This window comes from Sphaeramia orbicularis, chromosome 15 (assembly GCF_902148855.1).
Source record: "Sphaeramia orbicularis chromosome 15, fSphaOr1.1, whole genome shotgun sequence".
Lineage (NCBI taxonomy): Eukaryota > Metazoa > Chordata > Actinopteri > Kurtiformes > Apogonidae > Sphaeramia > Sphaeramia orbicularis.
In genome coordinates, this window is record NC_043971.1 from 37,373,458 (window position 1) to 37,390,069 (window position 16,612).

General features: G+C 35.4%; 1 protein-coding gene across 1 annotated transcript in view; it reads left to right on the forward strand.

The window, feature by feature from the left end:
• The window catches only part of LOC115434149 (attractin-like protein 1), a 765,420-nt gene that overhangs the window by 217,116 nt on the left and 531,692 nt on the right, over positions 1-16,612 (forward strand). Inside the window, exon 15 of the mRNA XM_030155899.1 lies at positions 2,936-3,068. Within this exon, the coding sequence (XP_030011759.1) occupies positions 2,936-3,068 (133 nt within the window). The remainder of the gene's footprint in view (positions 1-2,935; positions 3,069-16,612) is intronic.

The following is a 16,612-nucleotide window of genomic DNA, read 5'->3' on the forward strand; positions in this document are numbered from 1 at the left end:
TCGATAAAGTATTGTGAAATGAAATATCGTGATATATTGCAGAACCGATATTTTCTAACACCCCTACTCAACAGTGAAGAAACACTTGTTTTTCAGGAGAAAGGAGCCCAAAATCAATGCAGATGTTTGTCAAGAATCAAAATTGAAATTCAAAAATCACTCCCGCTGTTGAGAAAATGATTCAGTAGCTGCCATAGTGTAAATCAAAAACATGTCTGTGGATATTAACTATGACTGACAATGAAACAGGACCAAAAGTACAACTTCTTCATAATGCTGGAGGGTCTCCTGAATGAACTGGTTTTAATTATTCACCTTATTCACTTCACCATAGCTGAAAAAACAGCTGTAGCTCTTCAATAGGCGGCAAATTATATGTTTTTTTCAAAACATTTGAGTTAGATTTTCTCAAAACATAATAATAAGTATATTAATTTGCATTTTAGAAATTTAAGTGTAACCCATAAAGACCCTTTGCTTCTTTTTTGTTAGTTCCCAAACACATTTTACTCTAGTTTTAACCTTTCTTAAATGATTTTTCACCATTTATTACAATTTTTTTCAGTGAAAATTAAGTATCTTTCCATATTTAATTCACTGATCACGTAGCTGTTCAGAAAAGCTCAGATTAAAGTTGAAGGTTATTATATCAGAAAAAAGGAAAATGCGACTTTTTCAGCGACAGTATCATTAACTGAATGTAGAAACAAGTGTCTCTATCTGCTGTCATTGATCTAACTCAATGGGTTTTACTGGGGAAACAATGTTGTAGAAGATGATGGTGTTTCCATGTTCACTACGGAGCCTCTGAACATCCAAATGGGTCAAATCTGTTGACCATGAAAAGATGACAAACTGCATTTTACACCAATTATTTACATGTATTGATAGCACTGGTCAACAACAAATTTATTGTTTAAGTTTTTTGAGCGGATTTAGGATAATTTTGGTGTGCTGAATCCAAAAATCACATTATTTTGCTCAGTCAGGTCAACTTTCTGAACTATGCTACATATTGGCTTTTTAACATTTTTGCTTACATTTATGGGCATTTTCACATCATATGATACCAAATTCTTTCATATTTCTTGCAATAAACGAGTTCTGAAGATTTTACTTTTGCCAATTTATGATTAATGTTTTTTTTAAATATTACAGGTGAATGAAATGGCTTCGACTAGAAGATCTTGCAAAAATAAGCCTGACGTATTCTGCTACATCTGCGGTGAATACACCATTGTACCTAACAGGAATCAAGTCACAAGTTTCATAAAGTGTGCTTACCAATCTTATTTTGGTATTAATTATTATATTTTGTGAGAAGATCAAATTTTTCAAAATCAAATTAGCAAAAAACCCTGACCTGATTGAGAAAAACAGATGTCATTTTTGGATTTAGCGGTGCAAATGGTCCTAATTCAGTTGAAAAAACCTAGACAACTTGCAAAAAACATTTTTTTGTAACCCAGTGTAGGATTAGTGGATAAACAGGTATTAAACAGTTTAGATCAGTAGATGCTTTTGATCGCCAGTGGCTGTTTGGGTCTTTATGGGTTAAATTTGTGGACATATCTGGTAGTAAGTTCTTACTAAATAAATAAGTCTGAGTAAGTTTTTACTGTGTTGCACAATAAAAAAAAAAATGCAATGTGTAATTCATATAGATTTCGTTGATTTTGGGGGCCAAGCAAACCCCATATGCATGATAAACCTGAATAGTTTTTTATGTAATAATTACTCTGGACCAGAGGTGTCAAACATGTGGCCCGGGGGCCAAAACTGGCCCACCAAAGGGTCTAATTTGGCCCCTGTGATGAATTTGTGAAATACAGAAATTACACTGACGATATTAACAATCAATGATGTTAGAATCATTTTAGGTCAATTCAATCTCAAGTGGGTCAAAGCAGTAAAACACTATCATAATAACCTATAAATAATAAAAACTACAAATTTTTCTCTTTGTTGTAGTGTAAAAAAAAAAGTAAAATTACAGAAAAATGTTTACATTTACAGACTAGCCTTTTGCAAAAAATGTGAATAACCTGAAATTTCTTGAGAGAAGTATGTGGAATTGTACCAATATTCTGCCTCTTACTAAATGTTTTGTGTATTTGTAGACCCACTGTGATCTGTAAGTTGTGATGCACATGTATAAATGACAAGCTAAGGCGTAATATTGTTAAAATTGCACTGATTTTTCTTAGGAATTTTCAGGTTCATATTTGTTCATGTTACATTCAAGTACGGTTCGTAGATGTAAACATTTTCATTACGGAATTGGACTTTTTCCACTCAAAAACGGGGAAAAAAACTTTGGAGTTGACATTATTTCTAAGTTCTTATCCTATTATTTATATTATTTTACTGGTCTGGCCCACTTTATATCATATTAGGCTGAATGTGGCCCCTGAACTAAAATGAGTTTGACACCCCTGCTCTGGACAGTCATAAAAGCCATAACCTATATAAAGAGACAGTTTTTTATAGGATAAAGCAGGTAAGAAAGGACACAAAATACTGGAGATACTACATATTATCAGAGCGTCTGTGTTAGTGGCTGATGCATTATGGGGAGTTAACTTTGTTTGCAGCTTTACTAATTGAAAAACTTTGAGTAGCTTTCTACAGTCTGTCTTTATTTATCATGAAGTTATTCCTTTCTCATGCTGTGGAGCCCGGGGGATACAAAATAAACACCGCTTCAATAAAAAGTCCATCTCGGTATAATGCGTCCACCATATTGATTTGTCTTTTCACTCTGCATGTTGTATTCTGTGGCCGATCCACTCAGCCGTTTATTCATTTCCAGCTTTTGTTGCTCATTGTATTGACGTCTCCAGCTTTATTTCATTTACTGTAAAATAAGGGCGCTGATGATGAGGTCTAACCGGGCTGATCCTGTTTCCTCTGTGTTTTTTGTGCGTGTCTGAAGTCGGTGCGAGACCCATCCAGGTGTAAACGCCGGGAGGAGCAGGAGTGTTTCAGGTTGGCCAACTGCAGGAGCTGCTCCCTCAACGGTAACTGTCAATGGGATCCACAGCAGCAGGAGTGTCAAGCTCTGCCCGGTGAGGACGCAAACACAAGGACGACTTGTATAGCACTTTCATCAAACATCCACCTTTTTAAAGATTACTCAGCTGGTTTATTGGTTTCAGTGAGTTTGACCAGTTCTGTGGTTCACTGTCGTTTACAGGTGCTGTTATAAACATTAGTGAGACTGATTTAATGACAAAACTTACAATAAAGGCACCCGGTAACAGGCAAGCAAGAATTTCCAAGAATGTCCGCAAAGTCTCTTTACGATTTAAATGTAACAGTTGAAATGTAGAAGCAGTGATGCGCTTTGGTAAAGATGGGGCACATTTTAGCAGCTTCAAATCTCCAAATTCTATATCAAAATGGAATAAAGCAACAAATAATAAATATAATTTTGAAAAAAATAAATAAATAAATACATGTGACTGCATTTAAACATATGTTCATGCACTATTTATTTCTGTCATTTTTGCTTTATACACACACACACACACAAAATGACAAGAAACAAAACAAAGAACATATCAACAGAACAATCAAACAAAACAAAAAATTGGCCCATACAAATTATGTTTTCATTTCAAAATACACATGTCCTTTTAACAATTGTCGAAGCTTCCAGTCCCATACAGGTAAGAAAAAGTTCCCAAGTCTTTAGAACACAGGTGTCAAACATGCGGCCCGGGGGCCAAAACTGGCCCGCCAAAGATTCCAGTCCGGCCCGCGGGATGAATTTGAAAAGTGCAAGTTAGGGTGTCAAACTCAAAAATAATATCATAACAACCTATAAATAACGACACCACCAATGTTTTCTCTTTGATTTAGTGCAAAAAACATTAAGTTATGAAAAATGTTTACATTAACAAACTATCCTTTAACAATAAAATGTGAATAACCTGAACAAATATGAACAACCTGAAATGTCTAAAGAAAATTAAGTGCAATTTTAACAATATTCTGCCTGTTACTAAATGTTTTTTTGTATTTGTAGATCTGATGCATATGTATAAATGATAAGTAGAGGCATAATATTGGTAAAATTGTACTTATATTTCTTTACAAGTTTCATGTTTTTCCGGTTACTCAAATCCTTTTTGTTTGGATAGTTTGTAAACGTAAATATTGGCATAATTTAATGTCATTTTTTTCACTAAAACAATTAGGAGTTGTCATTATTTATTGGCTATCATGCTATTATTTTACTGGTCCGGCCCACTTCAAACTAAATTGGACTGAATGTGGCCCCCAGAAGAAAATGAGTTTGACACCCCTGCCTTAGAAAGACATCATCCTTAGCGTGTAATCGACAAGTGAGATAGTCAAGGGAAACATAACTAAAAACTGTCTTATGCCATTGTGTCCGGGTGGGAATCTGATCTGAGATCCAGTTTACAAGCAAACATTTTCTGGCACAAAAAAGTAAGCATTCGATATAGTTTTTTGTGATATTTGTTGGCAACAACAGGGTCAGTCACATGTATTTTACACCACTATGCAGCAGAATGAAATTTAGAATGTTGTCGCAAATACAGTTACATTTGCAGCATTGGGAGTATTGTGTTAAAGTAATGCATTACAGTAACAGATTACTTTTAGCCGTAATGCAGTAGTGTAAGGCATTACTAATCAGTTTTCAGTTATATTACACTGGGTACATGTTCAATAGCGCTTGTGTTACAACACAATTTTCGCCCATGAGACCTTAAGGAATCAAAAATACACCAGGAAAGTTCTATTTCCTGTTGGTGTTCAGCCATTGGGTGAAGACGGCAGAAGACAGTACATTGTCCACATGGACATATGCTCATTACTAACCCTAACCCTGCTTTAAGAAGCTAGTTAGCATGATCCCTATGATCCGCAATGACAAGGTAAGCAAACATTTCTATGACTAGTTAGATTTTTTTTATCGATTGCAGATTTATCTACTGGCGTATTCGGCACCACACCCCCTGTTTGAACATGTAAAATGTTGAAAAAAATGCAAGCGTTCCTGCTGGCATTGGCACATCACAGACTGTAGCATCTGAAGTATCCCCATGTACAGGGGTTGGACAAAATAATGGAAACACCTAACATTGTGCCATCATAGAAGGTGTTTCCATTATTTTGTCCAACCCCTGTACTTTCAAATGTATGCATCCCAAGGCTCTCCTATCTCTTGTATTGGAGGGGGGGGGTTCTACTGCGCATGTTCCATTTATGACAAGAGTCTGTATGTAACTCAGAAGTAATGCAAGAGTCATGTAACACATTACAATTCTGAGACAGTAATATTGTAAGGTAAGGAATTACTTTTAAATTACAGTAACAAGTAATCTGTAATGCATTACAGTTTGGAAGTAACTAGCAGAACACATTCCATTTGTAGAGCAGAGTACTTTTTGATGTCTTCATGATTCTCAGACTCAAAAGGTGGCATTGATTTCCTAGAAGTTCTTGTTTTCTAAAATACAGGGTGTCCACAAAGTCCCTTTCCAATAAAATGGGCGGCCATGGCTCAGATGGTAGACTGGGTCGTCCAATAACCGAAGGGTTGGCAGTTCGAATCCCAGTCATCCCAGTCAGGTGGTGGTCGGAGGGGCCGTTGGCGCGAATTGGCAGCCATGCCTCTGTCAGTCTGCCCCAGGGCAACTGTGGCTGCATATGTAGTTTACCACCACCAGAGGGAGAATGTGAGAGTGAATGAATAATGGGTCAATAATGTAAAGGGCTTTGAGTGACCAAAAAGCGCAATATAAATCTAATCTATTACTTATTATTTTAAAAAAAATATATTACAAACGTAATTAATTAAAGATACAGATACAGCCAACTTTATTAGTCCCAAGGGGGCAGTTCAGTTCAAGCAGTTCCTGAACATAGAAGAACACACCACCAACAACAGCGAGAACAATGACACCAAGCAGAGGACAACAGACAGGAGATATGTTAATCAGATTTGTTCTGTGTACTCAGGGGTTATCAGAGCTGGAGTGGTTGGTGTGGGGTCATGTGCAATCAAATCATTGGTCCATTTTTCTTCAACAACAGATCAATTAGTGCAAATGTTTCCCTTGACCTTTTGACAGAATATGTGTCACCACAACTGGATGACCTTCAACCAACCATCATTTTCCAGGTAGATGGTGCACCACCACACTGGGGTCTGCATGTTGATGGGTTCCTAAATCAAACATTTCCAGACCGGCAAATTGGAAGGGATGGTCCAATTCCCTGAACGCCTCATTCACCAGATATCACTGGCCTGGATTTATTTCTATGGGGTTATGTTTAAACAAAACATCACTGATGCCATTGACACCATTGATCGGTACCATCTGGATGTGCTTTGTGTAACTAATGGTGCTCAGATAGAGGTGGAGTAAATGAGGCAAAAAACCTTCAATATCTACTTCTCATTTTGTAATAATTTCCACAGATTTGTCTGTTCATTTGCTTTTGTAATACATTTATTAAATTGTGAAGAGACTTTATGGACACTCTATATTAATGGAATATGCCCCAAAAGATGCATATATAGTCATATAGTTAGTATTGTTCATTTACTCTCTTACTTCTTCTCCTCTTTAACTACTGTATAACATTTGTTTACAAGCCTATAGGGATTCACTGCCTTGAATTGCACTTGAGGACAAAATAATATTTATTTCAGGATTTTTCCTGAGGACATGACTTATGCAGCTCATTTTGAAGAAAGAAAAGACAATAACTTAGGATTTCTTTTTCACAGCCTGGCACCAGTAAATGAGTTTAAGCTACTTCCTGCAGGCAGGATGAGATATTCTGCACACACAATAGTGAATAGGCTGAAAAGTTCACAGGAGAGATGGGAGCTCGAATCTCGTCCTCAATAGACTTGAGATTCTTTATTACATTACCTCATTATAACTGAAAGACACTCAACTATGGTTTATAGCTGACGACCCATGATGTAGAGAGAAGCCTTGATACCATGAGGGGAAGAGGATTACTGTGCTGAAGATGATGTTCCATCTGAATGTATATGACAGCATGTACCACCTCTTGTTTAGGTTAAAAACCAGTGTGAAAAAGATAGTCTGGTGATGACCTCTACGTGATGACATCATTGATTGCTGTTGTATAATCCAAATAATTACCTGCTAAACAAGAAAAACTGAGCATCTGGGGTCCGCTGCTAGTATGTAGTATGTCATTTTTTTTTGCACTTTAGTATTAGCCTACCCGTGAACACCTTTATGTTCAGACACCTTAGATCAGGGGTGTCAAACATGAGGTTCGTGGGTGAAAACTGGCCCAACTAAGGGCATGAATTTGTGAAATGCAAAAATTACCGTAATTTCCGGACTATTGAGCGCACCTGAATATAAGCCATGCGCTGCCATTTCCAACGTCTCACCATCGATTCACTGATGCCAAACTTACGTGCAGCATCTCTAGTTCCTTCTTTAGCAGCCAGATTGAACGCCTTTAACTTGAATGCTGCCTCATTTTCATTTCTTCGTGTGTTTTCCATGATAAGGGTGTTTGCATGATGTGCAAAATGACTGATCGGAAGAATTGAGTGTGAGTGCATTTGATTTACAGTGATTCGAACAGTTTTATTGGACTATTGTGACCTGTTTGGTAATTTCATTGGTCTGGTGTGACGAGCCTAAATGTAAATGTATTGGCGGCATGAAGCTTGTTAGCCCATAAAATATGAATTAGCTGCATCATTGTTTAAGCCACAGGGTTCAAAGCGTGTGAAAAAAGTAGCAGCTTATAGTCCAGAAATTACGGTCCGCTGAAGATAACACTGGATTACAAAACATTTTTTTTGCAAGTTGTCTAGGTTTTTTCAACTGAATTAGGACCATTTTGCACCGCTAAATCCAAAAATGACATCTGTTTTTCTCAATCAGGTCAGGTTTTTTTGCTAATTTGATTTTTGAAAAATCTGATCTTCTCACAAAATGAATTACATTTTTGTGACTTTATCAGTTGATTTTTTACGAGGGCCGTTCAATAAGTTCATGGCCTCACCCAGAACAGAACAACACAGACTGATCATTTATATTTTATTTTTCAACATAATCTCCATCTACAGCAATGCACTTGGTCCATCAATGTTCAAGCATCACTATCCCATCACGAAAGAATGTAACATCCTGTATTATAACAACCAGTATTTCTGGGTGAGGCCATGAACTTATTGAACAGCCCGCGTATATAGTTCTCACCCAAAATAGGTTTATGAAACTTTATGAAACTTGTGACTTGATTCCTGTTAGGCACAATGGTGTATTCACCGCAGATGTAGCAGAATACGTCAGGCTTATTTTTGCAAGATCTTCTAGTCGAAGCCATTTCATTCACCTGCAATATTAAAAAAAACCATTAATCATAAATTGGCAAAAGTAAAATCTTCAGAACTCATTTATTGCAAGAAATATGAAAGAATTTTGTATCATATGATGTGAAAATGCCCATAAATGTAAGCAAAAATGTTAAAAAGCCAATATGTAGCATAGTTCAGAAAGTTGACCTGATTGAGCAAAATTAATGTGATTTTTGGATTCAGCACACCAAAATTATCCTAAATCAGCTCAAAAAACTTAAACAATAAATTTGTTGTTGACCAGTGTAATAACAGTAAAGAATGTAGAATTTGTTTAAGTTCAGGGGTCACATACAGCCCAATTCAATCTCAAGAAGGTAAAATATTATCATAATAACCTATAAATAATGACAACTCCAAAATTTCTCATTGTTTTAGTGTAAAAAGAAAAATGACATGAAAGTATTTACATTTACAAGCTGTCGTTTAGAGAAGTCAGTGCAGTTTTAACAATATTCTGCCTGTTACTAAATGTTTGGTGTATTTTTAGTTCTGCTGTGATCTGTAAGTCATAATGTGTAAATGAGAAGCTGAGGCGTAACATTGTTAAAATTGCGTTTATTTTTTGTAAAGAATTTCAGTTTGTTCATGGTTATTGATGTTATTCATATTTTTTTAAGGGATACGTTGTAGATGTCAACATTTTCATGATGTAATTTGATTTTTTTCACTGTTATTATTTTACTGGTCTGGCCCACTTGAGATCATATATACAGGGGTTGGACAAAATAATGGAAACACCTTCACCTCAAGATGATAATGCCCCAATCCATACAGCTAGAATTGTTAAAGAATGGCATGAGGAACATTCTAATGAAGTTGAGCATCTCGTATGGCCGGCACAGTCCCCAGACCTCAACATTATTGAGCATTTATGGTCAGTTTTAGAGATTCAAGTAAGATGTCGATTTCCACCGCCATCGTCTCTAAAAGAGTTGGAGGGTATTCTAACTGAAGAATGGCTTAAAATTCCTTTGGAAACAATTCACAAGTTGTATGAATCAGTACCTCGGAGAATTGAGGCTGTATTTGCCGCAAAAGGCGGACCTACACCATATTAAATTATATTTTGTTGATTTTTTAAGGTGTTTCCATTATTTTGTCCAACCCCTGTATGTATATATATATATATATATATATATATATATATATATATATATATATATATATATATATATATATATATATATTTGACACCCCTGCCTTAGACTATGTAGAATTATTTGATGGAGGAATCGTGACATCACCCATTGGTTTTGTAACTGCCATTCGTTTGTGATTTGAGTGTTGCCATATTGGTCTTTTTGGAGTCAAAAGTCACCATATTTAGACAAAAGGGGTGGAACTACAAGAGGACAATGGTTATGAGCTGCCTACTGATGAGCTAATGCTAAATGCTAGCTAATTAACCTGGTACAAAAGTGAATTTCATACAGAACTGCAGAACAAAGCCATTTTACAATCTTGTTTGTGGAATCTATTCACTATATCTATTTATTTGTCAATCACCTGTCGATCAAAGCTTGACACGACAGATGTCAACACCTTCTATTTAACCTGTGATTGGATCAACGGAGCAATATTTTAAAGGCGAACCACCAGATCACATCTGTATTTAGCGTTCCAAATATGAACGAGAACAGAATGAGTCCTGGAAAAAGTATTTTTAGAATGAAGTTTAGTGTAAGTCAATGGGAGCCAGGGCTTTTCACATAAGTAAGTGTGAATCAGTGTTCCATTAAAGCATCAGGCGGTCTTTTATCGACACAGTTAAAGTCTTTCTCCATTTGTAATGAATCTGTTATTTTGCAAAGCAGCAGACAGACTGCAGTGTTGTGCTAAACTTGCACTACACTCACAGTTCTCACACAAGCATGCTGCATATTTGGAGTGGTCTTGACAAATAAACACTCTTATCCATCCATGCTTGCACGCACAAAGAAAGGATTAGCACATTCATGTACTTGCACTTTAGAAATGTGCTTTTCACTTGACTGCAAGGAGAAGTAGGCCAATTCAGTTTGGATAATGGCTCCTTGAATGGATTAAATACACTCTTTAAACATGTAAAGTAACTTGTAACCAGAGTCTGACTACTTTTATATTTTTCATTGTAACATTTAGTTGCAAGTTATAATGATTGGTGTTCAAATAAAAAGGAAGAAAATGCTGCAGAAGGCTTTTAAATCCTCACACAATGAAATGAATGTGTATGAGTCTGACAAGGCCAAGAAACAAAGCTTCTGTATTTTCAATCAATCAGTCAGTCAGTCAGTAAAATCTAGTTTATAGAATAGAATAGAACAGAACAAATGTATTTGTCATATGCATAGAGATCCAAACGGTTACATCGTACAATGGAATTCTTATTTTGCAGGTACCCCATCACTGAACATATACAATCTAAGCAAAAGAACTTTAACAACTGAACAAGGAGCTGAATAAGGAGTGAATAAGGATATATACTGAATAAGGAGCCTATATAAATGTAACTAAGCATATCTAACAAACTGTAACAAGTCTAAATTTTTTAAAAGGGAGTCTAAATAAATATATATAAGCAAATCTAAAAAACTAAGCAAACTAACAACTCTAAATGTAAATGAGTAGCCTAACTAAATAAATAGAAGTAAGCACCTAAAACCAACAGTAACAGTAGCAGCAGTCGTAAAGTGCACCGAGGATTATTGTAAACTTTGGTAAATGAAGTGGTTACAGCCATGATAAAGTGACAACAGCAGAATATATATATATATATATATATATATATATATATATATATGTATATATACACAGGGTGGGGAAGCAAAATTTACAATATTTTGAGGCAGGGATTGAAAGACAGTGTATGACCAATTAGTTTATTGAAAGTCATGACAATTTATTTGCCACAAGAAAATGTACATAATAGAAAATGTTTTTATTCTATGTGTCCTCCTTCTTTCTCAATAACTGCCTTCACACACTTCCTGAAACTTGCGCAAGTGTTCCTCAAATATTCGGGTGACAACTTCTCCCATTCTTCTTTAATAGTATCTTCCAGACTTTCTCATAATAGTTTTGCTCATAGTCATTCTCTTCTTTACATTATAAACAGTCTTTATGGACACTCCAACTATTTTTGAAATCTCCTTTGGTGTGACGAGTGCATTCAGCAAATCACACACTCTTTGACGTTTGCTTTCCTGATTACTCATATGGGCAAAAGTTTGTGAAAAGGTATGGATAATAGTGTTAGGTATGACTATGACATCAATATGTTTGGTTTCAAAACAATTGACGTAGTGCCTGCTGAGAAAAAACAACTAAGTGTTCATTGTAAATTTTGCTTCCCCACCCTGTAGAATACATAAAAAGCCAAGTGGCCGCTCTGTGTGCATATGTGTGTGTCAAGGGATTCACATTATATCCAGGAAGAGCTAACTGCTGCAGTTTGTCATACTTATGTATTTTTGGTCAAGGAAGACAGTAGTGAAAACGGCAAGTTGACAGGACCAATATTTTGGGAGATATTGGTAATTTTGGAATACAATAGCCTTTCAGTCACGTTGTTATGGCCAGAACGCTTCGGTGGTGACTGCTGGACAAATGCGGTACAGCATACATGAATACACAACAGCAAATAAACTACCTGGAGTACACCCTGACTCTAGAGGATGGTCGTCTGCTTTGACCAGTTGGGGTTAAAGAGAGAGAGTAAAGGAAGAGAAAAAGAGAGAGAGATTGGGGGAAGGGCAGATACATGGACGCACAGCAAACTGAACTAGAAGTGTTAAAATTAGAATTTTAGTTATTTTTGCTAGCATAATTACCAATAACTAGAGAAAATGTCCATAACTGTTTCTACTACTGATACAAGTACAAATATTAACAGTGGATGTACTTCTACTGCAGGGGTGTCAAACTCATTTTGGTTCAGGGGCCATATTTAGCCCGATTTGATCTCAAGCGGGCCAGACCAGTAAAATAATGACTTAATAACCTATAACTAATGACAAATCCAAGTTTTTCTTTTTGTTTTAGTACAAAAAAAAAAAAACAATTAAATTATGAAAATATTTACATTTTAGAGAAAAGATGTGAATAACCTGAAAAAACAGAAATTTCTTTTGAAAAATTGGTGCAATTTTAACAATATTATGCTTCGACTTCTTATTTATACATGTACATTAAACACAATGTTACATAAACATTTGGTAACAGGCAGAATATTGTTAAAATTTTGGAGTTTGGAACTAAAATTTGAACAATTTCTACAATATTCCATCTCTTATTATTAACACAACTCCAGATCACATTGAATCCATAAATGCACAAAACATTTAGTAACAGGCAGAATATTGTTAAAACTGCACATTTCGGGTTGTTCTTATTTGTTTTTATTTATGTATTTATTTGTGTTTTATTGTGAAAGAATAGTTTTGTAAATGTAAATATTTTCACTGTGTAGTGTTGTTTTTTTCATTTAAATTTTTTCCACATAATTTTTCACAAAGATAATTTGTCGTTGTCATTATTTATGGGTTATTGTGTAGTTAGTTTTTACTGTAGATCACATTGGTCTGTATGTGGAACCTGAACCAAAATGATTTGGACAACCATGACTGTTCAGGTTCATTTTTGCACTTTCAGGCGGGCCAGAATGGAACCTTTGGTGGGCCGGATTTGGCCCCCGGGCCACATGTTTGACACCTTTGTTCTACTGTAACTGTTAGTACAAATAATAGAAACCATCTACTGTATGTAACTGTATAATAAACACTATCACAACTATATGCTGTAATTTATGGGTAAATACTTGTGTTAGGATGACCTGAGGCAGTGGAAAGTCGTTTCACCTCAAAAGCACTTGTGGCCGTTACTGTCGACACCATGGAATGACCAATTATTGTAAATGGCCTGACATGTTTATCTTTGCTTTTACACACAGTCCGTAACCAAACCGAGGCTACTTATTTATTTTCATTCTCCTCTGTTTTGTCCCCTTTCATCTGTCTTTATCGTCTTATTTTGGTTGATTATTGCCTTCGCCTCAGAAAATAAATATAGAAAGCAGGTATTTTCATTTCTGTAGCATGAAAAGGTTGGTGGTGGAAACCATTATAGGCCTGTGAATATAATCAGTCCTGGAGTCCAAAATAAACAGCAGCGCTCAGCGGAGGCAGAATGACTTTTTTCTTCCCTTTCATCCTGGTTAATTGAACAGCCTCTTTACTATTTTATTCTCCCACAAGACGCCACCGAGTGACCCTGATAAGAGCGATGTGTGTGAGTGTATGTGATTTTTGCCTGGCTTTGTTCGCCAGTTGTACTCATCCTTTGTTAATGGAGTCTTTAATTATTGCACAGATATTCACCTACACTACTTATATGATTACACATGTGTACTGAACTTGTACGAATCAGAAAAAAAAAATACTATTTTTATCAGCTCAGTAAAAAGAAAGAAAGAAAGAAAACTACAAAGAATAATAATAATCTTAATATTAACCCTTTCATGCACACTGGTCACTCCTGTGGACAGTTATTCTCCAGCTGTTCTCTTGTATATTCATGGATTTTAATGTTTTACTTGCATATCAACCAACACAGTGGACACTTATGCACCATCCCATAATACACTGCAATTCATACCGTGACTGTAACATTCCTGTTCTTGATTAACCTGATATGGAGCAACATATTTGAGTGTAAATCAATTGCTAATTGTTATTAGACTGTAATTAACAGTTTGTTTGTTTTTTTAAGTTGTTGTGTTTTGTTGTTTTTTGCATATTATTTGAGTGAGTAATAACTACTATTATAGTATGTTAAAATGTGAGAAAACATTAGATTAGCAACATTAAAAAAACATTTATTTCATCGTTTTCACACAGTATGACAGTAAATGCATGTTTTTTTTGCTTCAAATGGTGACACATGGTGTCCAGCTGAGCGGACATTTTTGTAACTCCATGAAAAATAGATTGATAAAAAACAAAAATTTCAATCACATTGTTTTTTTCAAGCCTAAAGAGGAATAAAAACACTCAGGAAAAAAATGTGATTAAGGTTCTCATAATTCATGCATGAAAGGGTTAATAATAATACCTCTGTATCTCTGTGCTGCATCTTAATGAGGTCAGTCGTCCAATGCAGTAGAGCTGCAGCTATTGATTATTTTTGTAATAATTAATCTATCAATTATTTTCACTCTATTCCACAAATTATTATTTTGAATAGATGAAAAAAATGTAAAAATATGAAAAAGTCATGTCTGAAAATGACAACTTGTCTCTTATTCCACAACCAGCTGAAACAACAACCACACAGCGTGGAAACCTAAAAGGAAATATGAAAAATATATATATTGAAACAACAACAATAACAACAGTATAAAATTATACATAACAAGTGGTGCTAGGTACAACAAACCCCACCCCTCACACACACTGTATCTTATTTTGGCATCAATCCAGCTGATGTCATCATGTGTATGCATATATGTGCCAAGTTTGAAGTAAATTGAAACAAAATTGATGTTTTTATTGACATTTGAAATTTTGCCCATTATAAGTAAATGGAGAAAAAAAAGATTTTCAAAATTCATAAAAATTTTGAACTTAGACCTACTTTTCCCAAAATGTAATCAGATCTATTCAGGGTCACTGGCAATCTATAAACCCAGTTTGGTATGAATTCAACCAATAGTTATGCTGCCAGAGTGTTATCAAACAAACAAACAAACAAACAAACAAACAAACAAACAAACTCTGATGAAAACATAACCCCCTTAGCGGAGGTAAAAAACAAACCAAACCAAACCAAAAAAAAATAGGACCAATGGCCCTGTAGCTTACCGGCCAAATTAAAAGCTTTGGGAAATGTATCCAGATGCCATTTATTATCACCCAGTTCTGTGTATTTATTATATTACAGAAATAGCCCATGTTTTGGTCATATTCCACTCAGATCTGTAAAAAATTCAAATTCCAACTTGATATCATTGATACTGATTTATTGGATCAATCCACTTCCTATCTGTTATAATGGGAAAATTATTCAAAGCCACACCAAATCCAGAATCAGATCTGGATTGAAATAATTTCAATACCTTGTGTTGACATCATCATACAGAAGCTGTATACCAAGTTTGAAGTCAATCAGAACTGGAGTTTGGGAGAAAAAGACGATTGAAATTTTTTCCCCATAAGAGCCCATGTTAAATTTTCCGTAAGTTCCCGGATCCGGAAGAAGATCCTGATCAGCCTGTGGACATTATGTTTTGATCATCTCCCCATCAGGGCTGGACTGTAGAAATTTCAGCTTGACATCATTTATATTTACTGAGTTATTGCATTGATCCACTTCCTATCTCTTATAATGGGGAAATTTTTCAAAGTGGCACCAAATCCAGAATCAGATCCGGATCCAAATAATTTCACTAACATTTGTTGACATCATCACAAAGAAGCTGTATACCAAGTTTGAAGTCAATCGGAATTGTAGTTTTGGAGAAGAAGACGATTGAAATTTTTTCCCCATAAGAGCCCATGTTAAACGTCACGACGACGGACGCTGCATGACGACAATAGCTTACAGCCTGTCAGCTGGTAAGCTAACAATACCCCTTTCCTCCCCTTTGGGGGGCGGGGTAAATATGAAAAAATCATGTCTGAAAATGACAGCCTGTCTTTTACTCCACAACCAACTGAAAAAACAACCACAAAATGTGCAAAAGTAAAAGGACATATAAAAATATCTACATAGAAATAACAACAATAACAACAGTATGAACTTACATATAAAAATATCGACATAATTACAAACAATATGTGCACTGCAGTCTTCAACAAATTATTATCCAACGTACTAAGTTATTGAGATGGAAATAACATACAACTTTTAGATAAAGTCAAATATTTTTAATCTTTGTGCTTAAGCTTCAAAGTTTAAGTGAGTAAGTGATGGTTTCTGCCTTTTTTCCCCTCATCTCTTCTGTATTTTCTTTAAAAATCTCTGTCTTTATCCTTATACACTCAAAGCTTTTATAGAGAACCTTTAATATATGGGGTTTTAGCGAACAGTGCATGTAAGTACTTATCTACAAACAGTGTATAGCAGGTTTTCCTCCGAATGGGTTAAGAAAAATTAAGTTGTTCACCTTTTTTTCCATTTTGTATTGAAGTGTCTGGGTTTTATTAGCATGTGAAGATCACAAACACAAACACG